The sequence below is a fragment of the Trachypithecus francoisi genome, unplaced genomic scaffold (genome assembly GCF_009764315.1).
Source record: "Trachypithecus francoisi isolate TF-2019V2 unplaced genomic scaffold, Tfra_2.0 Lachesis_group0, whole genome shotgun sequence".
Taxonomy (NCBI): Eukaryota; Metazoa; Chordata; class Mammalia; order Primates; family Cercopithecidae; genus Trachypithecus; species Trachypithecus francoisi.
This window is the reverse complement of record NW_022681453.1, coordinates 54834334-54860954: the sequence shown is the minus strand read 5'-3', so window position 1 is coordinate 54860954 and position 26621 is coordinate 54834334. Positions and strand designations below refer to the sequence as shown.

Here is a 26621-nt window from a genome sequence, read left to right as displayed (position 1 = left end):
AGAGCCATGTTCTCTCTCTCTCTCTGGACAATCCCACATGCTGCACAGGACCAAGTCTTAGATATTTGCCTTTATGTCTCCTTAACTTACCAGAATACCTAAAATCCAGTAGGTGTTTAATAAGTGTATGTTGAATTAATTTGAAGGCACATAGCTCTGTAAAACAATAACACAGTATTAAATGCCATAGTGAGACAGAGAAACAGAGTGGGTTCCAGTCCCAGCTCTGTGACCTTGAGCAGGTTACTGTACCTCGCTAAGTCTCAGTGTGCCCACCTACAAAGTGGAAACAAAAATAACTTCTTCAAATAATTATTGTGAAGATTAAATGACATAACGTAAGTTAGTGGTCACAACAAGAGCAGTACATCCTCTAAGGGTCAACCTGGAGACATGTAGAGGCATTTTGAGTAATCATAAAGATGGAGGTGATGCCTTTGATGGCCAATAACTAGAGATGCTGGGAATCCTACAGTGTGTGGGGCCATCCTCACACAGCAAAAATCTCTCCTGCTTCTCAAGATTTCCGCATGTGCCACTTCCTGTGGGGTGGGGAGGAGCTGTTTATAATTATTCGAGTGAGAAGCTAACTCTCTTTTACATATATCCTCGAAGTTTTTTTTAACCTCATTTTAATATAGACTGAATTTTCCAGAAATGCAATTACCATGTAAATTGAGGAAAGACTGTCTCTTTAACTCAGTACTTTACCAAGCATTGTTCATCATTTCAGAAAATCATGTCACTAATGGCTGCACTGTCCATGGAATGTGAGTGATTGACACAACCACCACTGTATTAGTCACTATTTCAGCTATTGCATTCATGGTGATTCTACAATACCATATGTGACTAGTTCTTATTTCAAGAGGTAAAACACGGAGAAAAAGCATGGACAATATTCAGTGGTGCATCGGCTCTCTTGTCTCACATCCATATGTATTTCTTACAAGCTGGTGCCAGCACCTGACTACTTCATTACGTTTTCTTGTGTGCTCGAGCATTTACATATTGAAATACATGCTGTTTTATTTATAATTTGCTCTCTTTTTGCTTTTCCTTTATAATATAGCTAGGGCATCATATCAATTTTCTTGAACGTATCTGTGCAGATTATTTATGAGTTGCATTTCAGGGTGACAAAAGCCATGTTACAAAATTCTTGTCAGAAACAAGGGGTGCAGGGTCTGTGAGTGGCTTGTAAAAGCCCTGGCACCAAGGCTGGCATAGAGTAAGCATTTGTTTCCTGGGTGTTGGTACTATTATTATCAATATACTGAGCTGATCACAATTATGACACAACTTAATTGTGATTCAGGATAAGGCTCTTGTCTGGCTTCAGCCGAGTGAATTATCATCTACTCCAGCGTTCTCACTGGGGGTTCTAGTTCATTACACATCAGGGGTTGTCAAACAGGAAGGAAGACAGCTGCTACCCAGCATAGAGCACAATGTGAAGCCTGTTGGTGCCACCTCCACTTTCCCAAAATACACCCCCTACTCAGGAACATCAATGGCTCCCCGCTGCCCATGGGACCTTTCTCTGATAATTGTGCTTCCTCTACTCTGAAGTCTGGCCCAGCCTATGGCTTCCCAGCCCCTATAGCCATCCTTGGCTCTACCTTTCCACAGCCCTCCTCCAATGTGAGGTCCAGTTCTAGCCCCTCCCCTTGCTCAAAGTGATGCTGAAATCACACCTCTTCCAGGAGGTCTTTCCACCCCGGGCCACTATAACCTCCTTATCCAAACTCGGTACCAACACAGACTGTGCCAGGATTTGATAATACTTACTCCAGAATCATTTGATTATCTTCAGGTGAGTGAATCCAATCTTACTTTCCCCACTAAATCGAGAGCACTTTGATGTTGGAGCATGGATTTGTAAAAACTACAAGCAATAATGATGAGACTTACATCGGGGTGTTCCCTGCATACCAGCATTGGGGGAGCATTTCCACACATTGCCTCACTTGAGCCTTATAACAACCTGTGAGGTGGGGGGCTCTCAGTGCCCCCTGGTAAAGCTGAGAAAACAGCTCAGAAGAAAAGAAGGCCTGTGCCCAAGCAACCATTCACACCGGGGCCTGCCTGGTTCCAGAGGTGGTGGAGCCCATGGGCTCCGCTCTCTTCCACCCATTCATTTTCAAATTACCCAGCCCACCACAGGTACCCGGCGCATCAGAAGCGCTTGTCCTGGTGGGTGGGAGGGAGGGCCAATGCTTGTTGAGGACTCTGTGGGTACCAGGGAGAAAAGCACCGGTTTTGGGGTCCACCTTGGTAGACCTGGGTTTAAATCCTGACTCCTCCACCAGCTGTGGGACCCTGTGCACATCACTTACCTCTCTGGGCCTCAATATCTTCATTTGTAAAGTGGATTTGCCAACACTCGCCTGACAGTCTGTTGTGAAGGTTAAATTAAATCATGAAAGTGGAGGGCCCAGGACAAAGTCCAGCAGTGCTCTGCAAACGATGTGCCTCAGCTCAGCAGGAAGGACCTGGGTCTGTCTGACTCCACTGCTTTCGGGACTCTCTCTTCCCATCATTTCCCTGCTTCCTTCTCAACCTGCAGTCTCCCTCCATTTGCTCCTGGTTTTCAGACAAGGGTCTCGCACCTAGAACTGCACTCTCAGAACCACACACAATTTCTATCAATCCTTTCTCGATTGTCACTCCTCTTTCCCAAGACAAGTTTTCCCTCTGCTCTTCCCTTAGCCTCCGCTGGGGGTGAGGGAGAAGAGCAATTGTTTGAGTGACTGCCAGGAAATGCTAGCATTTTCACCCCAATCAATCAAATGGGTGCTAGCACATGACAGGCATCACAGACTTGCTGGCTGATGGAATCAATCAACAAGTGACCACTCATAGCACATCCCATGTGGCTCACACTAGGAATAAAAAAATACATGCTCTTAGAGTCCCTGGCATGCAATGGGTTCCATATCAACATAGGCAAAGAGGAAGGAAAACTGAAGAGAGGAAAGAGGGAAAAGGGAAGGAGGTAAGCTTTCTGGTCATTGTACACATGGTTTCTTTTTCCTAGAATCCCCTACTTCTCCTGCTTCTGGGAAATTAACAACTATCCACATTTCACACCTCAGCTTAACACCACTGGCTCCCCAGGGTCATGTTTATCTTTACCACAGGGAGATTTTGTAACTGTCTGTTTACTAGTCTGACTCGCACTCCAGCCTGTAATCTTGTTTAGAATTGGTATCTGCAGTGCCTGGCACAGGACATGGTACACAGGACAGGCTTAGTAAATATTTGTCTCATGGAGTAAGAAATCTCCCTGGACCCACAAGCTTGACAGAGATACAAGAGGCAAACTTAGGGATGCTCAGCTGGATGCTGCTGCTGCTAAGAGCTATGGCAAGAGTGAGGAGACGGCCGAGAAGGATGAGGGTGGGAGAAGTCAGGGAAGGCTTCCTGCAGGAGCAGAAGACAGCAGGGTGTGGCAGAAACAAAAGGGATGAAGAAATAAGGGATGGAGAATCTAGGTCTGTGCAGTATTCTAGAGGCAGAAAGTTGCTCTGGATTCATTATCATAGTTCTGCCACTAAAAATTGACTTCAGCCTATTACTTAAACCTTTAGAGCCTCAGTTTTTCACATCTGCAAAATGGGGTGATTAGTATCTACTCCACAGGGTGCTTGTATCAACGGGAGATATTTTACTTAGCTAATTGTCACTTGTGTGTTCTCAAGCATATCACAGCCTCATTAGTAAAGTTAGAGGACTGAATTTGCTGCTTAGCCCTCTGTCTATCCATCCACATAGCTATTCACTACGCCCCTACCCATCTCCCCATTCCCCACGTATCTACCTACCCGCCTACTCACCCACCCATCCACCCATCCATCTACTCACCCACCCATCCATCTACTTACCTATTCACCATTTTTTATTTAGGCATCTGGTTCAGCACCAGGCAGTCTGTCCTTTGGGAGCTTATTTTATAATGGGTCACACGTGTGTATAAACATACAGAAAAGTTATAAATATACTAAGTCTACACTACAGGAGGTAGGGAGACTGGACTGAAACAGAGAAGGACCTTGAATGCTGGGCTCAGGAGTGATATTAAGGCAAGGACTCTGGAATCAGACAGATGCGCATCCGCATCTTGGCTCTATTACTTACTGTCTCTGAGACCTTGAGTGGCTTCCTCAGCCTCTCTCTGCCTTATAAAAGGCAGGAGGGGGATAATGGCATGAGACCCTGGGAGGCTGCTGGGAAAATTAACAGAGAGGATGCTGCATGGTGCTTAGCACAACGCCTGCCTGTGGCCAAGCCTCCCGCAGTGTTAGCTCTGATTACACATGCTAAGGATTAGAGGGCAACACACGAAAAACGAGAGAATGTATAGTGGTGGGATTGGAGGGAACTATTCTTTCTTTTTTCTTCTTCTTCTTCTTTTTTTTTTTTTTTTTTTATTTTGAGATGGAGTTTCGCTCTTGCTGCCTAGGCTGGAGTGCTGTGGCGCGATCTCGGCTCACCACAACCTCCGCCTCCTAGGTTCAAGTGGTTCTCCTGCCTCAGCCTCCCGAGTAGCTGGGATTACAGGCATGCAGCATCACGCCTGGCTAATTTTTTGTATTTTTAGTAGAGACGGGGTTTCTACTTCTAGTCTTGAATTCCTAACCTCAGGTGATCTGCCTGCCTCAGCCTCCCAAAGTGTTGGGATTAGAGACATGAGCAAGACTATTATTTTGCTTAGAAATAGCTTGTTAAAAGTATTGTTTGGACAATTTTTGAAAATCAGTGTCAGTGCCATAGGTGACAGGGAGTTACTGCTAGGTTCTGAGGGGAGAGCTACACAATGAAAGCCATACGGAAGGAAGCTGAGTCTGGCCATGGTACACAAGAAAGCCAGGGCTCCGGCAGGGTACACAGTAGGGTGGCCCACTGGTGCCACCATCCAGGTGTGAGGCAGGGCATGCCTGCATGAAGGTGCTGTGCTGGCTCTGTCATGTGCAAGGTGGCTAAGGCTATGGTTCCCAGTCATCCGTCCAACACGAATCAAGGTGTTGCCGTGAAGGTACTTCATAGATGCGATTCACATCCACGGTCAGGTGCCTTCACATCCGGGAGATTATGTGGGATAACTGGGCTGGGCCTCAGTCACTCAGAGGAAAGGCCGACAGAGCAGAGCGGAGACATCCCCAATGAGGGAGAAGTTCTGCCTGTGCACAGCAGCTCCAGCTGCGTGGAGAGTCCCAGCCTACCCCTCCCGATGACCTGCCTCCACAGTCACCAATTCCTCCACTCGAGCTCTTCCTCTATATCTCCTACTGGTTCTGCTTCTCTGGTTGGATGCCAACTGACATGGGTGGCAAGAGGGATGGAGGAGAGGGGTGGCCTTGGCAGGTGCTCTGGAGGGGGACCCAGCTCCACATCAATCCCGACTGCACTGGGGTGAGTGGGTCATTGCCCGCAGGCAACAGCAAGTGGCGGTGCCCTTGCAACATGCCAGCTGCGGTTTAGCCATCCAGTCTCAGGCTCATGTTATCTCTCCCTGCTACCTCAAATGCCCCTTTGAACTTTAGCTCATCACTCTTCCTGCCACATCGGTCCAAGGCGGCTCACAGGTCCCCCTGCCTGGAGCTGCCCAGACATGCTGGCCCCAGGGTATCTTTCTTCACTGCAGCCCACCCTGGCTGCCAGGCTCACCTGACTCAATCATCCCAGCCTGGACTCATTCTTTCACAAGTAACAACACTCTACTGTCACTGCATGCGTCATGCTTTAACCCTGACAGAAGGGGAAACTGAGGCCTAGAGAGCTGAAACAGCCCTGGTTGGCCCACACTAACTCACACAGTTGGCAAGTGGTGGGGCAGGGCTCCTGACTCCCAGCTCCTGCTCGTTCCACTCCCCCCACCATCTGTGCCTCATCTTCTCTTATTTTCCCAATTCTTGAGAGCTAATCATTCTTTCACCATTCTCCATAGCACCTAACACAGAGCTAATATTCAGTAAATACAAAACAAATTCCCCACTCGTTTCTGGCTTAGTTTTCCAAAGCACTGTGCCTCACCCTGCACTGAGAGCAAAGCCACTTTGAATATTTGGTGCCTGCCAAACAGGAGGGTGGCTTCCTGTTTCCCAGGGAGACCCATGTGCACAGGGACAGCATTGCACAGGCACCAGGTTCCAGGAGGGGCTCGGTAAGGGTTAACTGCAGCACCACTGCCTGCCCCTGCCACTGGGACTCCTGGCCTTCTCCAGGCCGCCAGCCACAGGACCCCCTCCCACCCAGCAATCACTGGGACTTTGGGGGGGCCTTTGTACTTTAATAAAGACGGTATTACCAAGTCGCAAAACTTCCCTCCTTTCCAAGCTTCCTTGCTGCCAGGGTTCCTGCTAAAGGTGAAGCCCTGTCATTCAAGGCCAGAGAAAGGGCTGAATCAAGATGCTGAACTCTTTTGACTTAATGTCACAATCTACCACTCTCCCCAAACCACAGTGGTGTGAGAAGTGCTCCCAACGGTATGGCAGCTTCGGCGTCCTCGGGTTCAGGGCCCTGGGGCAGGGGCTCTCCTGTTTGGCCACCCAGGCGTTCTGCATGCATCTCATGAACGCTCTAGTTTCCTCTCTGAATGCAGACATCAGTCCCGGCCCCTGGGAGAGTCCTGCCACCAAGGCAGCTCTCCTCTCACTTGAGACTGCAACAAAGGCCACTTGAGGGCCCAGAGACAGCGCTGCCCAGTTCCTTTCCTGGGCCTGTCCTCTGCTCTTTCACACATCCCTTCCTTTTATTTCCCCAGCCCCCCTCTACTCCTGCTTTATGCCTCATTGAGCCATTAGACACTTAATAGGGTGCTCCTGTAGAATAAATTTTCTGTGTGCGGCTCCTGATGGCTCTCCCCGCTGGTGCTCCAGCCCACCTTGGTGGCAGTGGGGGAGGGGAGGAGCCTCCTGCAGCCCCTCTGAGAAATGCCTCCATCTGCAGATCCAAGACCTGCTGGCTTACCCCATGGTAAGCCATGATGGGCTCTGACAGCATCCCCCCATTGTGATCTTAAGGCTTACGCACCATACACCTTTGTTTTCTCATCTGTGAAATGGGGACGATCCTCACACCTTCTGCATAGGGTTGTTGTGAGCACTGAATGAGTTAAGGCTTTGGAGCAGGGCCTGGAGGGAAGAAGGTGCCACTCAGGCCTTGGCCTTGCAGTGACCATCCTCCAGACGACACAATCTGCTTAAGAGTCCTGTGCCACCTCCAATTCCTCTACTTGTGGGTGAATGAAGGAAGGGAAAGAAAAAAATCAATTCAAGGCTCTTTGCAGCTGTTTCTGTGTGAGTGTGTCTGTGTGTGTGTGTGTGTGTGTGTGTGTGTGTGTTTTCCTTGCCTTGGTGTCCTAGAGCTTTGAAAAGAATAAAAACAGAGCCCCAAAGCAGTGAAAAGGCATGATTCTTCTTAAAATCCCAGTTAATCCTGCAGCTTCCTTTAAAGTGGCAATAGGAGGAGGCGGGGAAGGGACCAGAATTGTTTCTGCAGCACCCTCCCCTCCCAGTCACTGCTCTTGGAGACCAGGAAATGAGGGGGAAAAATCCATAAATCATCCACCAAGAGGACAGAAGAAGGAACCAGGCAGTAGGGAGAGCAAGGAACAGGAGCCAGCTGGGGAGGGTGTAGGGGCAGAGTGGAGGGACACTCTGACTGCTAGGTGGAGGTGGCTGTCTGCAGAGGGCAGTGTCTGGGCCAAAGGTCGGGTCAGCCACGTCTATTCAAAAGGCAAAGGACAGCAAGGTCTCAAAATCTTATATGGAACCAGGCCCTGAAGAACAAGGATGAAACCCCAAGAGGTGTCTCTCCATTCTCCTGCCACCTCCTCCCTGGTCCTATGCTAACAGGGCCACACACCCTGCCACAGCCTCACCACTCCCCATTCAGTCCATTCACAACAAGCAGCCAGAGCCAGCTTACAGGGATGAAAAGAGACTGTGCTATCCCTGCTGGAAAACCTGCAGTGGTTCTCCAATGCACTTAGAAAAAATTCAACAATGCCTGACCCCCACCGCTTCCCTTCTGATCTCATGCCACCATCTTTCTCAATCACTGACTTTGCTTTGCCTCACAAGTTCACCAGATCCTTCCCACTTGAGACTTCACATGTGCCACTCACTGGCCCCGTCCCATCCTTCTCATCACAGACAGAGGCCATCCCTGACCTCTCTGAGGAGGACACCTGCCCTCATCCTTCCCTCTCCCAGCCCCATGCTCCCTCTCACTGTACTTATGTTGCTGGTTTATCTTCCATCTCTCTACCCCATGGTAAGCCCCATGGTCTGGTTCATTGGCTATTGAAAAGAATCCCCAGCCTGGTGCCTGGTGTAGCAGGTACACAGTAAACACTTGCTGGGTGAGTGAACGAATAAGCGAGTGAATGAGCAACCTCTCTAGCAAGTGAACATGTGGACATGGGAAATATCCCATTTGGGGCTGGAAGGCTGGAATGAAATTTTTAAGGATCCTTAAAAAAGCTCTCCACTGAAAACCATCATGTTGCTTTTTAATATTTGAAATAGCTCACACTTTGGGTGATAGCAATTTACATATTAGCTTCTTGTTAAGTGGGAATTTGTTTGCATAAATTATTTTAATAAATTAGACCATCAGTCCATAAATTTTTTCTATAAAGGGCCCGGTCACGGATATATTAGGTTTTATGGGCCACACCATGGCAATTACTCCACGCTGCCTCCGTAGAAACACAAAAACATCCAGGGATAATATGTGGGTGAATGGATGTGGCTGTGTTCCATTAAAACTTTATTTACAAAAGCAGGCAGCAGACTGGATTTGGCCCTAAAACCATAGTTGGCCAATCCCTGGATTAGATTAAAGCTTACCAAAACCACAAGAGAAGGACACACAGTAATGAAAAGGTTTTTTTTTTTTTTTTTTTTTGGCTTCAACAAATATGCACAGAGATGCTAGAAAAATATCACAAAACATTAATATTGCTGTGCATGCTTTGGCCTAAGATAGAATTTATAATTCTGAATTTATGTGAATTGTTGTTTCATAGAATATAAAGCATTTCAGTTGTTATCATTCTGCATGTCTGCAATGTTTGTGCAAATGGGAAATTCTAAGGGCAATTTTTATTCTGGAGGTACTAGGGAACTACCGAAGGGTCAATGTTTCTTGAATGTGTGAGTGGGAAACAAAAATGGAGAGGACAGGATGTTTTTGGTGTTTTTCTTTTTAAACAAAAATAGACTTGGTCAATAATTGGATGAGAGGTATCCAACATGTCTGAGTGTTTTCAGACCCAGGATACCAGGAGAAGGAGCTGGTGACAGGGATGGGCAAGATGGATTCAGTTGATGAATAAAACAAAGACATAGGAAAATCACAAAGATGTCTCCACTTTCTGGTCACTTAATTTCAATTATCCCCACTCCAATTATCCAAAGTGAAACTTTACATCATCCAGAAGATACAAACAGTCTGGAAGTTTTCTCCTGAAGAAAGCAAGCACTTTAGAATCCTATGTTTTCACAGGACTTAATACACAATTGAGAAAGGCTTTTTTTTTAATAGGAGATTTCTGAAATTGCCAGTAGTGTCTAGAGCAAGAACTAAAAAAGCTGCTTCTGAGAGAACAGATTGCTCATCGGACCCCGAGTTTGGGAGAAATCCCACATGCCTAACGTCAAAAGATTGTGAGGCATACTGGGAGGTGCCCAAGGGGGTTCGTGGAGAAGAACATGTGTGGATGTTGTCCCAGCAGGGAGACGCTAACGCCAGTGCTTCTAGGACTTCACCTCTGGTGTTGTTATAGCCCCATTTGGGATCAACTTATTCATGACCTGATCCCAAATCCTCACTTACAGAGCCACCTGCTGAAAGGCCAAGTCTACAGTGTCTGCCTCCCTGAGCAGGTGAAATGCTCACTGAATTGACTTAAAGTTGGGGATATTGTTTTAATATCCCTTGGAGATAGGAGGGGTCTGGGGACTTTTTCTTGAATTAACGAGCATTTATTATACACGGAAATTTGTGCTGAGGCTTGAGTGTGGGCAGCAAGCTGGAACTTCAGGGAAGAGATGAAGAGGGAACACAAAGCTAGTCGCAGCTGGACAATAGCTGGGACATGGGTTTCTTCCTATTCGAACAGCCTCGTGAAAAAGGATCTGGCTAGGGTCCCACAGGCCAGGGGCAGGGGTGACCTCTGCCCACTTGGGAAGTTTCAATTGACCCCATGTTTTATTTTTAGCTGTTTTTGTACAGAACACAAAAAAACCTTTGGGTGCTGGGCTCGTCTCCAAAGTGAAGTAAGTCGTAAACAGGAACAAAAGTGCCAGATCCTCCCCTGAAAAGCCTACCTATCAATTCACGGACTCGGGGTTTCTCTAAACTGCCAGATGTGCCCCACAGAACCTCATCATTCATAACAAGCTGGGAAACTGGGGACCAGGCTCTCACTCCTGGCCTGACACTTATTCACTATGTGACCTCAGGCAAGGCCCTTCCACTCTCTGAGACTCAGTTTCTTCATCCATAAAATAAGGGCAGAAGTGAACCAAACCATTTCTAAGGATTCTTACAGCTCCAGCAAACTGCATCTCATCCAGGATACTAATGCTGGCCTTGGGCACAGGACACCTGGAGGAGAAACCCAGTCTTCAGGAAAATACTTACTTGGCTCATCTGGTTCCAGCATTTCCCTTAAAAGCACCATTTAGAAAGAGCTGCAGCCAATAATCATTGAGCACCTACTATGTGCTATCTCATTAAATACCTCTTCATAACTAGTCCATAAGAAAATCACCATAGTCCCCACATCACAGATGACAGGTATGATAGTATATCCAGGACATGGACTGCATGGTCCCCATCCCCAATGCTGGAAGTTAATCCCAGTCTTCTGCTTCCTACCGGAGGATCCTTGAGCAAATTATTGATCCCTCCATGCCTCAGTTTCCTCATCTGTAAAATGGGGATAACGACAGCCCCATCTCATGGGGCTGTTCAAAGCCTAAATGGAGCAGGCATGAGAAGCACAAAGGAAGCACTCATAAATATTAACCATTACTACTGATAATTATCATACTGCCATCACTACCACTCCTACCAGAGATGAGAAAAAGGAGGTTCAGGGAAGATGTGTGAAAGGACACCACTCAAAACAACACAATGTTCTACATCTTAATTGAGAGTCCAGGGGGAGGCAAGGAGGGAGTAGCCTGGGGTCAGCGTTGAGGCAGGGTCACTATGCAACGATGGCCAGGCTGCCTGCCCTCCCTTAGCCCCAGGTTCTCCACTGGTAAGGTAGAGGCCACAGCTCGCCAGGCTGTGAGGATCTGTAGCCCTTGCAAGATGCCAGGGAGTGGAAAGCAGTGGATAAGTGTTCATTCCTTTGCCTTCCCCATAAGCCTCTTGTGAAATCTCTGAGATCATAGCCATCGGCCCTTCCTCGAACTCAGTTCTTTGCATTAGAATTCTCCAGCGCTCAGACTTAATTGCCCAGTCAGCAGCGAAGGGCCCCACTACAGGACTGAGTCTTCTCCTGCTGGCTAAGCAAAACGGCACTGCTGTAGCTCACAGTCTGGGGCCTGCAGCTCAAGGCCATATGAGGTCCTGGAACAGCCCAACCATGTCCATACACAAGCCTCGTGCAGGCAACCTTTCCTGCACCCACGCACACCCGCCACCCTGCCAAGCCCCGCAGGCCTCTGTGTCAACTCCCAAGAGGTGGTAACCATAGCAGAATTAGTAATAATACCAACCATGATACCTCCTCCCTTCTCTTCACGGTTCATGAATCACTTTCATATATTGTCTGGGCAGGGTAGAGGTTGTGTTTTATTCATCTTTAGAAACCCACTGAATAATGCTAAGTATATAGTAAATACTCAGAAACAACGACTTGAATTATCTTTAAAATGAGATTTTTAAAGATTGCCACTTACTCAGCATTCACTATTAGTTACTCTCTCTGTTGAGCACGGGCCATACTCAACTCTCCTTGCATTTCATCCTCACAACCACCCCATGTGGTGGTAAGTTCACTTACCAATCACATCTTACAGAAGATGAAACTGAGGCTCAGAGAAGTTGAGCGACATGCCCAAGGTCATGACTAGAGAGTGACAGACCTGGGGTTTGAATCCTTGCTCTTATACTCCCCAGCTTTTTTTCCTGGAAGAGGCAGCAAGGAAGACAATGGGAGACTATGTGTGGAGTCTGAAGAAGTAGATCAATAATGACACAGTTTTATAGTTGGAAAAAGAAAAATCCTATTTTCTTCATGATACAAACTACAAAAAGCAAATATAAGCAAAATCACCTTGGCTACAGGGACATGAGAATCTCTGCTCTACTTTCTGCGGTCCCTCTGCATCTGTGTGACTGTTTTAAGTGCACCCTCAGCTTCCAGATAGCCCGTAGCACGGAGCACCTTGGCTTCCTTCCTGCAGATCCGCCCACCTCAAACGTTCTAGCAGTTTCTTCTTCATCCTACCCACCACTGTGGGAGCTGAGGGGAACATCTTTTGGAAAAGGGCCCAGAATTGTTAAGTTCCTGTTTCCCTGGAGGTTTTATCTCCAGCAGCAGTCCCAGCCAAGAACTTAGAGTTTATGAGTAACGGCCTATGGGAAGGAGGCAGGCAAGGAGGGATGTGGTCAGTGCAACCCAGGCATAAGAGATGCTTCATTTCCCCCTTTTTTGTAAGAAAAAAATGAATAGCAAAATGAGGAAGCCATTGGCATTGACACTCAGCCATAGGATTGGGGGCGATAGGGAATGGTGGGGACTGTGGCCAACCAGAGCTCCCTGGAAGGAGGTGGCAGCTGCTCAGTTCAAACACATGCCGCTGTGTGGGCAGGCAAGTCCAGGGTTGCCAAATCTTACTTTCCATGGGATGCCAGAATCAGATTTCTTTTTTCCACATGAAATATCCTGATTTTTAAATGTTGTCAACGAATTCTTCCCCTCCCCGCCTTTTTAAAGTAAACACAGAAGTGAGTTGGACTCGGCTGCAAGTTTCTAACCTCTGTACTGATCCTTGCAGTGCACAGCATTCTCACTCCCCAAATGTCCCCATGGTCCCCTCTGTTTCCAAGCCCCTGTGAAGTAGGTGACACCGTGTCTCAGGTAGGTGACCCCGTGTCTCAGGTTCTGGCCAACAGCCTGTGAGTGGAAGAGCCACATGTAACTCCCAGACCATGGCAGTTAAAAGCTAGCCTCCTCCAGTTTCTCTTCCCTGGTGAGGCAGCAACCCAGGAGACTGCATGGTGCAGGTGACACAGCAAGGCTGCAAGATGAAGCAGTTGCTCTTTCCTCCATACTCCAGGTGAGGCAGAAATACACCCCTGAGATCTTGGGGTCTGTCAGTGGAGGCAGCCAGCATCACCTGCCCTCGTGCACACCTAGAACCCCTGTCTTCATTACCAAAGAATCCTTGTAGTAGTTCAGCATTTCCCAATTTTCAAAGCACTTTAACCCCCTTACCTTGTATAACTCTCAACTCAATAAGACAGACAGGGCAAGGCTTTATTATTTCATAGACGCGCAAACTGAGGCTCAAAAGGTAAAATTGAACTGTCCTAAGGTGGGTGGCCAACAAGTGCTGAGGGTGGGTAGAGCTCACTCTGGTCCAGTGTTCCTCCCGCCTCCCAGCTTAAGTCCTGGCCTCTGCCACATGAACTCCCCATTATTCTCTGGGTCATCTGTGAGCTCATGCCTTCCCCTGCCACGATTAGCTGCTTGAAGATCGACCTCTTACCTTTCCTGTAGACTTGGTCCCCTTCCAGATACAGAAGTAACAGATGGTCCAGGCTGCCAGGAGACACAAGGCCAGCTCCCAGCGAAGGTTCCCGATGTGCTCGATCCCATCGGAGATGGCCAAGACCCGGCGCCTGCAGAAGGTAGGGTGGAGAGTCACTGGGGCTGGGGCTGGGGCTGGCCCATCTTCAGCAAAGCTAGTGCTGCAGAGGAGCAGGGATTGACCCATGTGCTCATTCACCCACGTCCACCATGGGCCAAATGCCTCCTCTGGGGAGGACATGGGGCCTCCAAGAGGAATAAGACGCAGCCCTCTGGACCTCGGATCATGGATTCACTCTCTGGGGGAAAAGACAGGCAAGTCTGCAAATGTAGTACAAGAACAGCATGGAAAGGGCTCCGATGGAGGATGCTTCCAGCCTACCTTGGGGTTCCCAGGAGATCATATTACCAGCCATAAACATCCTATATTCCTCCCTGAAGGGAGCCCCTACGTCCTGCCCTGCCAAACTTGAGGGGGGCCATAGGACTTGCTTTGACCATTGTTTGACCAACAATAAAACATGTACCATTTCCGATAGAAGCTTCCAGAGGCTGGGGGTATGGTTCTCCATCATCTCTTCTCCCTAACTCTGCTGTCATTACAGAAGCATGTGTCAAGACAGAGCCTTGAAAAGCCTGAGTTCCTGAGTGACCACCTGCTACTGTGTCAGAGACATAGTCTGAACAGGATATAACTTTGTTACTTGAAGCTGCTGAGCTCTTTGGGGACATTTGTTACTGCAGCATAACCCAACATATCCTGACTGCTAAAGCAGGTCAGGGAGAGCTTCCTGAAAGAAGGATATGTGAGCCAAATTGTGAAAGGTAAGTGGAATTTGGTCAGAAGAAGAAGGAAGTGGAGATGGTTTTAGGTGGAAGGAACGGCATGACCAGAAGTAGAGGATGGTGTGCTTTGGGAACAGCAAGCTGGGGTGCAGGGATCAGAAGGAAACAGCAGGAAAGGTAAGCAGAGGTGGTACCAGGGGGAGCCTTGACTATCATGCCAAAGTGTAAAGGCTTCCCAGAGGGCCCAGGCCACAGGACAGGGAGGACTCTGGGTGAGCTAAGCTAATGCCACCAGGCTCACTTCCCTCAGAACCCATCAATTCTTCAGAGTTGACGCAGGCCTGGCTCTCAGAGCCCATGCCTGGCGTTTGTGTTCCTTTAAAGTCAAACTCGCCACGCTCCATATTGTGCAGAACTATGGCACCAACACAAACCCCCTCTCCAAGCTTGCTCTACGAATCCCATTCTGGCTGCCAAACCAACCCCCATCAGACCATGCCAGTCGCCTCGGCACTCTGGGAACGTCCTTTGAGAAAGGAGCTCCCATCCCACCAAGCATGAAAGCCACCCTCAGTGTCTGTCTCCCTGGGAATCCGCTCAGGGCCTGATTCTGCATTAATTACTCAATGACACCAATTAGCACTGGTCTACAGGCTCCCTCCAGCCCCAGCCCCGCCAGAGAAATCAGGCAGGCCCCCAAACAAAATCAGACTGTGTGCAGTCATAGATTTACTCAAAAGGAAATCAGCTTTCATACCCTTAGCCAGGAGAAGTGGGAACATCCACTGAAATACAATACATATTTACTGAGCACCTACTAGGTGCCACGCACTATGTCAAACCCTAGGATAAAAAAGATAAGCATCATACGACCCTTGCCCTCTACTAGAATAAGGTGGACCAAAAAAAGGTCCCAGTTATTTATGAAGGAAAGGAGGCAGTCATTTAATTATAATAACAATTGTTATTTTATTTGCTTCTTATGTCTTAGCAGTCTCTGGCTTTAATTCATTTTAAAACTACAGGCCTTATTAAATGAGGCCTTTAAGAGAATCTATGAGTATAACAGAGTAGCATGTCCCCGAGCATGATCCCTGGGCACGATCCCCGATCCCAAAGGTTTGCCAGAAATACAAACCTTTCTGCACCCCCACCAGACCCACTGGGTCCCAACCTTTGCAAAGTGGCTCCCAGGGAGCTGCACTTTGTGATTTCCCCTCAGAGTTCTCATACACAGTAAGGCTTGAGCACCACAGAAGTAGAGTTTCTTGCTAATGAAGGAGTGATCTCCAAATGCCACCCGAATCATTTTTAAACTTAATTTTTTTGGAGGGAGGAGGAGAGGGGTTTGAGGAAGGAAGTCATGGATCCCTTGAGAAGTTACCAAAGGGATGGACTTTCTCCCCAGAGAAACACACTGGCTCCCAAAATGCTGCAGGAATTTCAGGGTACCTACTGGCTCTCCTTTGCCCAGATTAAGAGCTGTGTGGGCTTACCTTGCCTTACACATGGCCACCCAAAGCATCCCCAATGCCCATCAGCTGGTGAACTACAAGGGACAACCCAGAGCTGGAAGGAATCGGGGCTGCTGCGGACAGAAACAGCCCAGGTGTACTCTGCACCAGCCCACTCCAGATGCTGAGCTTGTCACTGGAGGAACACACGAGGTCCCTACTGAGCCGGGGTGTATGCATGCGTATGCACATGCACACATGCATGTACACACACACACATGCACACATACACACGTGCCTTCTTGTTGAAGTAGTTGTTTTCTGAACCTGGGGCCTGAAAACTGGAACCTGTGTGGGGACAGAGGGAGAAAGCGGGGCAGGCCCGCCAGGCACAAGCTGGCTCGGATCCCCTCTCTTCCACAATGTGGATGCTGCAAACTTTTGAGTCATGCAGCCTGCTCCAGCACCCTCTCGCCTAATTGAACAATCTAATTCCCAGAATGGGAAGCAGATTACTAAAAGCTACGGAGGATGAATTGCTCTTTTGTTTTACCAGACACTGTTTGAAAACATCCTCAAACTATTTTCCTCAGGTTTTATCAACGCTGATTTTAACTAGGAATGGACCTTTGGTTTCTAAAGGAAAGGGGTCTCAGGGGCCAGGTTCTCAGCCTGTAGGGCAGTGGGGTTGTTTTGAAACCCACAAGGGCAGCCTTTGAGAGGATGGGGGCTGGTGCACTCAACTCCGGAGACTTGGAGAAGGCACAGCTCTTCCTGGGAAAAAGCTTTCTTAATGACCCTCCCCCATGAAACGCTGGGACAGAAGAAAGGTCTGAATAAGGAAGAGTTTGCTGCCAACACTCTGGCCAAAAAGGACCCAGAGACAGACCTCCCCCGACACTGTTAAGGGAGCGGGAAATGCTGAAGCCTAGATGGGTCTCTGCAGAGGGATCCGTTTACATGAGTAATATTTAGTGTGTACCTACTATGTGCCAGGCCCTAAAGCAGATTCTTCACGAAGCACCCTTTTCAGGCCATAGTAGAGTAGTATATCTGGAGCTTTCCACCCAGAAGCTGCTCAAATCCCAGCCCTGCTCCTTACCAGCTGCTCCACCTCGGGGAAGCGGCATCACCTCTCTGAGTCTCAGCTTCCTCATCTGTAAAATGGGAATAATGATACCTACCTTCAATGGCTTTTCAAGCATGAATGCATCTAACCCTCCCCACAGTCCTTGAGATGAGCACAATTATCATCACCATTTCAAAGACAGAGAACCTGAGGTGTAGAGAGGCGAAGTAACTTGCCCAAACTCACATCCTCAGCAAGAAACAGAGCTTGGATTTGAGCCCCGGGATGTTGGCTCCAGAGCCCACACTTTCAGCCTTGATTCCTCCATAACCCTAACATCACCCACCACTTTCCTTTCTTAACAAATTAAAGCTACAGTAAATGCACACCCCAAAGCTGTCTTACATGTCTTTGTGTACTAGGAGAGAGGAGTGTATGGAACACGGCATTCACACATTCAGTAATTATTTAAACAATACTTACGAAAGCGTCATCAGTGTGCCAGACATGGAGCTAAGCCTGGGGGTCTTTAAAGAGCCCATGGTCTAGTGGAGAAAGCAGATAAGGAAACAGCAGCACATGGAGAGGGTGGGCACAGAGAAAGGCAGGAGAAGCTCCCAGGCACAGCAGGAGACTCTTGTGGGGATCAGTATCAGAGTGGGGGTTTGGGGGTCCTGAAGGGTAGGAGGAAAGTTAGCAAAGAAGAGGGGGCATATGCAGGAGAAAGGCCCCCAAGGGCAAAAGCCAGGAGGCTGGGAAGAACACCACAAGGCCAAAGAAGGGCACGGTGGACTAGGTGAGTGCAGCTTGGGTCGGGTGAGAAGTAGGGTGAGGCGGCGACCACATGGGGAGCAGGGGCTAGACTGTGAACCTTGCTGAGGGGCTGGGGTGCCAGAAGCCTAGGGAAGTGTTCAACAGTGGTGAGACCCCATCAGATGTGCTTTTAGAACACTGTGGCTGCCATGGGAAGAATGAACGGTCAGGGTGGGGCAGAGGAGTTTGTCTCCATTTGAGCAAGCAATAGGGAAGGGAATAGTCCTAGAGAGGAATGGGTGGCTGGAGAGCAGCAGAGGAACAAGGTGACTGCCTGGGGCAGCCAGCGGCAGGAAAGAGCCAGGGCTAGGCTGACACCAGGTTCACGCCACAGCTCCTTGGATGGGTAGGGTGGGTCTTTAGGCTGAGCAGGAGTGAAGTGGTGCTTGGAACAGAGGAAGAGATGATGGCCAATCATTCTTTTAGATAAGATGATGTGGAGCTGTTGGCAAGACACTCAGGTTGCTGCAATGCCCAGAGGCTACTGGGTCTCTGAATGCCACCCAGAAATGACATGCAGACAGGGAATTCATACCTGAGCCCTCAGCCTTCAGAGTATCCCGGGAGACCTGGAGAAGGGGGAAGATGGGGCCTACAACCAAGTCCCTAGAACCCCAACATCTTAAGGCAGCAAAAGGAAGGGAGTAGCCCTTGGAGAAGCAGGGAAGGAGTGGGCAGAAAGTCAGGGGAGCAACCCAAGGAGGGGGTATCCTCAAGGCAGAGGAAGGGGCATCTCCAGCAGGCAAGTAGCCGACCTGCAAACACTGCAGGCCAGCCTGGTGAGAGGGCAATGCCTGCGGGACTTGGGACCAGGAGTGGGGAGGCCCGGAGAGCCACTGTTTGATCTTAGAGTAGACTGGGTCGGGGGCAGATGAGAGGTGAGACCCTGAGCCACGTGGCTTCTTCAGGAAGTTTGGCTCCGATGAGTTAGGGAGAGGTGGCAGCAGCTAAAGGGGCCACAGGGTACAAGGGCTGTTTGATCCACATTTGTTTTGCTTTCAGGTTGGAGTAATTGGGCTAGTTCACCAGAAAATATGGAAGGAGGGAGAAGTTTCAGAAACAGGAGGGAACAGGGGATAAGAGAGGGGGAGAAGAAGTGAAGGCCCTTACGATGGTGGAAGGGAGAGAATCCATAGGTGGAGGTGTTAGGCCAGCCAGGCATGGAGATGTCCTTTCTACTCAACAAGAGGGAAGGAGTGGGGGAAACTAAGAGGGTGGCTTAAAAGCAAACTACATCCTTCCTTATTAAGAGACTTGGAGGAAGGAGCGGAACTGGGAGGAGATGGCAGTGGTGAGTACAGTGCTCAGCACCACCTGACACCCTCCCCCATCTCGCTTCATTCAGTCGTCAGGGCAACACCACTGCCGGGGCATGATTATATCCATTTCACGGATGAGGAAGCTCAGGGAGGTGAAGCAACTTGCCCAAATTGAGACTTTTTTTTTTTTTTTTTTTTTTTTTGAGACAGAGTCTCACTCTATAGCCCAGGCTGCAGTGCAGTGGTGCAATATTGGCTCACTGCAACGTCCACCACCCGGATTCAAGTGATTCTCCTGCCTCAGCCTCCTGAGCAGCTAGGACTACAGGTGCCTGCCACCATGCCTGGCTAATTTTTGTATTTTTAATAAAGACAGGATTTCACCATATTGGCCAGGCTTGTCTTGAACTCCTGACCTCAAGTGATCCTCCTATCCTGGCTTCCCAAAGTACTGGGATTACAAGTGTGAGCCAACCACACCCTGCCCCAGATTGAGAGTTGAAACCAAGTTCTTCTGATGCCAACACTCCCCACTGCTACACCAGAAAGTGAGCCCAAGGTTGAGAGGGTGTCTCTCTCTCAGGCCTTCTCCTGTGCCTAATGGTCAAAGGACAGTGGCTGGAATCCCATATCTGTTCCCTCTGGGCAGCTCACATACACACCGCTGCTGGAGAGAAGGAAACAGCCTCCCACCTGAAGCTTCCGGCTCCCAGCACAAGGGCTGGTTTGCCCAGAGAGCAGAGCTGGAGCAGAACTCCCTCCAGCCTGGCGCCCAGGAGGGCCACGTGGGAACAGCTCCCAGCCCAGCCTGGGGTGGCCTCATCTTCATGTCGCGCACGGAGCCGGCAAACAGATCACCTTTCTTTAACCTGCCACCGAGGAAAGTGCTGCCAGGGCCCTGGAGACCGCCCTAAAAGCTGGCGCTGAGGGGCTGAGCTATAAATAGCCCTGCTGGTCTCCCAAAGCAACAAACACACAAACCAAAAGAGGCCCATCACCAAAACAAATGTGCTTTCCTGGCCCCCGCCAGGGAGCTGGCCACTGCCTTGGGGAGTCTGCTCTTACTTCTCCAAGAAGAAAGAAGTACAGTCCCCTGCACTCTCCACATTTACGGGGGACTCCAACAGAGTCCACAGCAGGGGCCCCTAAACCAAGCCAGGGACTCAGCCATGCCTCCTCTGCAGGAATTTCAGGCCTCTGCATCACACACTCATTCAGTCCACGCTACAGTGATGAATAAGCAGGCTGTTCCACCTTAGGGAACTTACTGTCTAGGGGTATAAAGGTATCAACAAGGATAGTTACAGCTTGCATTTCGCACCTGCTCACCATGCCATTTGTAAAATCTGATCTGACCTTCTCTGCATCTTCTCAGGTGAGGACAGCTATTATTCCCACTCTACAGATAAGGAAAGTGTGGCTCAGGCAGGTGACATGCCCAGAAAGTGGGGACAGATCTTGAAGCCATATCGGTTCAATGTCAGAAGCAGAGCTCAGAATCACTGCCCTGTCTTGGGAAAGATGGGGAATTGTGTGATTATGGGTGTCAGTGGAGCCAGGAGCCAGGGAGTGCAATCACGGACTGACATATGCCTAAGGGGTCTGGAGCTACCTCTCCAATTCCCTCTGTCCCTGCAAAATCCTACTCTTTGTCCACACACCAGACTCCATCAGTCCCCAAACATCCCGCACTTCCTCACATTGCAGCATTCACTCCCGTGATTCCCTCAGCTGGGAACATCCTTCCCAATTCTCCCCAGCTATCTATATTCTAACCATCCTTCAAGCACCAGCTCAAATAACACTAAGCCTCACAAGCGCTTCCTTGGTCCCCACCCCAACTCGAGGACCAGCCCCTTCGGCCATTCACGCTAAGCAAATGAGTACCTCACTGTGTACCAGGGACTTCTAGGCCAGAGCTCAGCAAGCTTTTTCTGCAAAAGGCAAGGCACACAGTCTCTGTCCCAACTATTCTCTATCCCTGCAGGGTAAAAGCAACCACAGGTCATTTGTAAATGAATGGGTGTGGCTTTCTTCCAATAAAACTTTATTTACAAAAACAGGCAGCAGCTGGGATTTGGCCAGTAGTTTGCTGACCCCTGTCCTAGGCTAATGCTTCCCAAAGAACACTAATCCTCCAATGTCCTGAGTTCCCAGGTCACGCTGGGCTCTCATTTGAGAAAATACTGCACACTAGAATTCCTTAGAGATGTTCATTGCTTAGTAGAATATTAAAGGCTCTGAGAAGTCCTGAAACAACATTTGTATAGCGTTATCTAACTCAATGTTTCTCAAATTTATTGAGAAGTGTTCCTCATTGAAATGGAAATTAAAACCACAAGAAATACCACTTCACACCTACTAGGATAGCTATAATCAAAAAATCAGACAACAACAAATGTTGATGAAGATGTGGAGAAATGGAACCCTGATATATTACTGGTGGGAATGCAAAATAGTTCAGCCACTTTGGAAAGCAGTTTGGCACTTTCTTAAAAAGTTAAACACAAAACCCAGCAATTTCACTCCTGGATATAAGCCCAAGAGAATAAACCTATGTTCAAACAAAAATTTGTACACAAATGTTCATGGCAGCATTTTTCATGATAGCCCAAGGTAGAAACAACCCAAATGTTCATCAACTGATGAGTGGATACACAAAATATGGTCTATCCATGCAACAGTATTTTATATAGCTACAAAAAGGAATGAAGTACTGATTCATGCTACAACATAGATAAACCTTGAAAGTGTTATGCTACACGAAAGAAACCAATCACGAAAGACCTTAAGTTGTATGGTTCCATTTATATGCAATGTCTGAAGAAGGCAAATTCACAGAGATAAAAAAAAAAAAAATAGCTGAGGGTTGCTTGGAAGTGGGAATGGAGATTAATGGTGAATAGGCAGAGAGCTCTTATTCGGGGGATAGAGACATTCTAAACTTGTAGGGGCTTCACACTTGGTAAATTTACTCAAAACTGTACACTTAAGAGGAGTGCATTTTATGGCATGTAAACTACAATAAATTTTCTAAAAAGTTAAGAAGGGCTCCCCTCTCCCATCCCTGTTTCTGCTTTTCCAAAGCAATACTTCCTAACATCCTGGAGAACACACACTTGGGAAGGCGTGTCAGGCGCTTTCGTGTGTTATCTTGCACACCCATTGTTCAGAGGAAACTCAGGCTCCACAGAAATAGTTACCTTGTCCAAGATCACAAAACTGGTAGGTAGCAGAGCCTGGTCTTGAACCTGTCCCTTGATCCCACGTTTAATGCCTGTGCTGCCCCTCTGTGGCTGGAGGGTGAGACTGAGGGCAGCAGGAGGGAGTGCAGGGAAGAGAGTGAATCTAGAAGTGGGGACTTTCCAGAGGAGCAGGAACCCAGGGAAATGCCTCAAAACTTAGGCCTCACAGGGAGAAGTGAACAGAAGTCCTGAAGGTCAGGAGGCAGAGTGCACAAGGGCAAGGTGAGAGACGGAGGAGCTGCTGCAGCTGGGAGGAATCCACCACGGGTTATAATGCAGCCATTCTCACTTGCAGAACGTGGATCCCACGTGGCAGGAAGGGCCTCCCCCACCCCAAGGCTGGGGTCCGGGTCCACAGATTCCTGCCCCTTATTCCTCCTCCCAGGACTCAAGTAGCTCAAAAATGCTGCCGAGGTCACGGCTGCCCCACAGGTTCCCCACACATGCCCAAGGGGAAGCAAATCTGCATTCAGGAGCAGCCAGAAGCTCAGATAAAGCTGGCCCACCTGTGCCCTGGCCCCTCCGAAGTGGTCTGCATTAAGGATTGCAAGAAGCCACTGTGTGCCCTGGATGGGTGGTGGCCGGGATAGGCATGAGAGCATCAGGAGCAGCCCTGCACAAGGAGGTCAGAGCGGGGAGTGGATGTCTGGTCCCAGTCTGGGTGCATTCCACTGGGAGGCCACAGGTGGTCACCTGTTTTTGGAATGTCACTTCATCCACCTCAGCTGTAAAATGAAAGTGAGGATGGGAGGTCTGTGGAAGGGGACTGGACTGTGAGGAGTTACCGCTGACCGGCAATGTCATACTGTCCATAGCTCACTTCATGCCAACTGCACTTTTAAGTGCTGTCTATTTACACCCATTCTACAGAGGAGGAAACTTGAGCTTCGGCATTACCTGCTCAGGGTCCCAATTCCTAAATGAAAAGGTCACACTGCCCCAGCTCTGGTGCTTCTCCCCGATCCTGCATGTCTTCCATCTGCCCCTTAGTGAGAAGAGTGCAAAGCACAAGCAAGGCATGTGTGTGTTTGGGTGTGCATGTGTAACCCTGGAGAGTTTTATATACTTCCTCACTGTTTTATTAAAAACAACCTAGTCAAGTTATTCTGCTCCTGACCCTGAATTAAATCATTCACTCATCAGTGCCTTGTGCCACTGGCTGGAGGGCCACCTATCACACGCTAGAGGCCAGCATCAGTTGACAACTCATCACCACAGCAGGTTAGAGTCAGGACGGGTCCTGACTCTAAAGCCACTTCCTAAAGAAACCCTCTGAAACCCAGGAAGTACCCAACCCACAGGGCTTACATTGTTGCTGCTGGATGCTGAAGGCTTCTGTGAAGCCATTCCTCATGAGTTTCTTCCTTCGTCCCTTCCTCCCTTTTCCTATCAAATATATTCCCCATCTGCTGAAAAACAAAAAACAAAAAAAACCAAAAAAAACCACTTCTTTCCAGAGCCTGAGTCCATGGGGCTGCAGAGAGGCGGCATACAGCAGTCCAACTCTGCACCTGGGATAAAGCAGGCAGCTGACCATATTTCACACACAGGAAGAAGCCTGGCATGGTGGAGAGATGCAGGTGGCTGGGTTTCAGACCAACTCGGGCTCTGGCCCACCATGAGAGGCATTTTGGTCAGGTCACTTAGTATCTCACGTCCTCAGAATCCCCCGTGTGAGACGAGAACTCAGATACTGATATCACATCATTTATAACCTGGGTGGATGGGTTAAATGAGGTCATGTGCTTAGAGGGCCCTGTGCAGGGCCAGGGTATACAGTAGGTGCTTAGTAACCAAATGTGACTTCCTTTTCTCTACTGCACCCATCAGGATGTAAAAAGAACCTCATACAAAACTCTTGCAGTTCAGTAAGTTGCTGCTTCCTGTTCTATACTGTAAGACATCTAGTGTGAAAAATACAAATACCCATCTGGCTAATTTTATACACAAATATGTTTACTGTAATGATCAAGAACTAATAATAACAGGCGACCACAGCTATTCAGTATTTATTAAGCCCGATTACTACTAGTAGTGCTATAACAACAATTATTCCCATTTTGCAGACAAAGACAGTGAATTGCAGAGAGATTTAAGCAACAAGTGGAAGCAGCAGGATTCAAATTCTTGCTTTCTGGTGCCAAAGCCCAGGTCTCTAGGTCCCCACACCACACCACAGCACGGTACTTTTAAATAGCGTTTCAACAACCATGCATACAAGCAGAACCTGGATCCTCGACTGAAGGGCTTTCAGTATAGTATTCGGATGGTGTCATCACTAGAAGCATTAATTGGTCCTTCTGGGGAGGTGTTCTGGGCAAGAGACCATCCCTGGCATTGATGGTTTAAGGCAAATAGACCTTGGGTTCTCCCTCAGGTCTTCACCCCTTACATTTAATTGGCAGTGGGCCAGGCTTGGTGCCTCATGCCTGTAATCCCAGCACTTTGGGAGGCCAAGGTGGGTGGATTATCTGAGGTCAGGAGTTTGAGACCAGCCTGGCCAACATGGTGAAACCCCATCTCTACTAAAAATACAAACATAGCTAGGTGTGGTGGCGAGTGCCTGCAACCCCAGCTACGTGGGAGGTTGAGGTGGGAGAATTGGTTGAACCCAGGCGGAGGTTGCAGTGAGCTGAGATCGCACCATTGCACTCCAGGCTGGGCAACAAGAGCGAAACTCTGTCTCAAAAAAAAAAAAAAAAAAAAAAAAAAACTTAATTGGCAGTGGAGAAGTGCTTCTTGGTGCCTGGCAGATAGGGGTCCTGGCTCTTGCTTCAGGAATGGCCACCAGGATGGGTCTGGCTGGGGACAAGGGAGTGGAATTGCAGACTTTGGCATGCCCCTCCCTACTTCAGCAGCTTGGAAACCCAAATCCTGTTGTATGCTGTATTTTCTTCTTTTACTTAAACCTACTTCCTACATTTTCTACAAAAAAGGACACAGATCACTTTTGCACTAAAGAAATCAAGTGCCCACTGGAAAACCTGCTTCTATGAAAGGGAACCGACAGAAGAGGAGAATGAAATTTCTGAACCTGGGAACTTGTATGCTTTGACAGACAGGGCAAAAAGGAGAGTAAGAGGAGTGGTACCAAGAGTACAGGGAAATACAGGCAGGAGGAGACTCAATTGTGAACAGAGTTCTCTCTTAGGGAAAAGGGCTAGGGAAGACATATTTATAGGTTATATTTAATCTGACATACAAACGTATCCCATTTATATGTCTATTGTGTTTTCACTGCTTACAACAATAATCACCTTTTTTTTTTTTTTGAGATGGAGTCTTGCTCTGTTGCCCAGGCTGGAGTGCAGTGGCGCGATCTCAGCCCACTGCAAGCTCCGCCTCCCGGGTTCATGCCATTCTCCTGCCTCAGCCTCCTGAGTAGCTGGGACTACAGACGCCCACTACCACCACGCCTGGCTAATATTTTGTATTTTTAGTAGAGACGGGGTTTCACCATGTTAGCCAGGATGGTCTCGATCTCCTGACCTCGTGATCTGCCCGCCTCGGCCTCCCAAAGTGCTGGGATTACAGGTGTGAGCCACTGCGCCCGGCCAATAATCACCATTTTTAACATCAGTTAAATATTCAACAATTAGAATAAGAAGGTCACAACATCCTGTTAGGGCAACAAAGTGTTGATCTGGGTTTGCTTTGGTGAATTGGTGAATCTCCTGAGAGTACTGCATGTGGCCCAAGCTCCCATTCAGCACAAGTCTGGTATGTGTCCACAGTGGGACCTCTTCCTGTTCCCCCGAACCCTAACCAAGGATCCCTAGCGCCTCCCTGGTGGGGAGGAGTAACAACGGCCCTCTCCTTGAGAGAAGAGATCCTCTGTGGGGCAGCTGGTTGGTGGGTTTGGGACACCAGGGCTGCTTGGGGTCACTAGGAGCCAAGAAGCTAGTTTTGGGTTCTGGGAAATCCCTCAGAGTTTCCAAAATTATGTTTAGTTAGTGGTAAAATTGAAATTTTTTTTTCTTCTGCCTGCATTACAGGCATTAGTTCATTTAAAAAATTAAATGAACTACTATCAAGACAAATGGTAACTAAACAAAGAAATACATAAAGATTAACAAGGTGGAAGCTTCTACTAGCTTCTTCTCAACGTCTGCCTACAAACTCCCCTTTGTGTTAAAATCTTCCATTCACTGGAAGGAAACAGTAAATGATGAAGCATTCAGAAAGCAAGCTTCATTTTACTTTCCAGGGCTA

General features: G+C 48.4%; 1 protein-coding gene across 1 annotated transcript in view; it reads right to left on the bottom strand.

The window, feature by feature from the left end:
- Nucleotides 1-26621, bottom strand: part of SLC6A11 (solute carrier family 6 member 11) — a 124455-nt gene that overhangs the window by 82136 nt on the left and 15698 nt on the right. The window contains exon 5 of the mRNA XM_033210673.1: nt 13743-13875. Within this exon, the coding sequence (XP_033066564.1) occupies nt 13743-13875 (133 nt within the window). The remainder of the gene's footprint in view (nt 1-13742; nt 13876-26621) is intronic.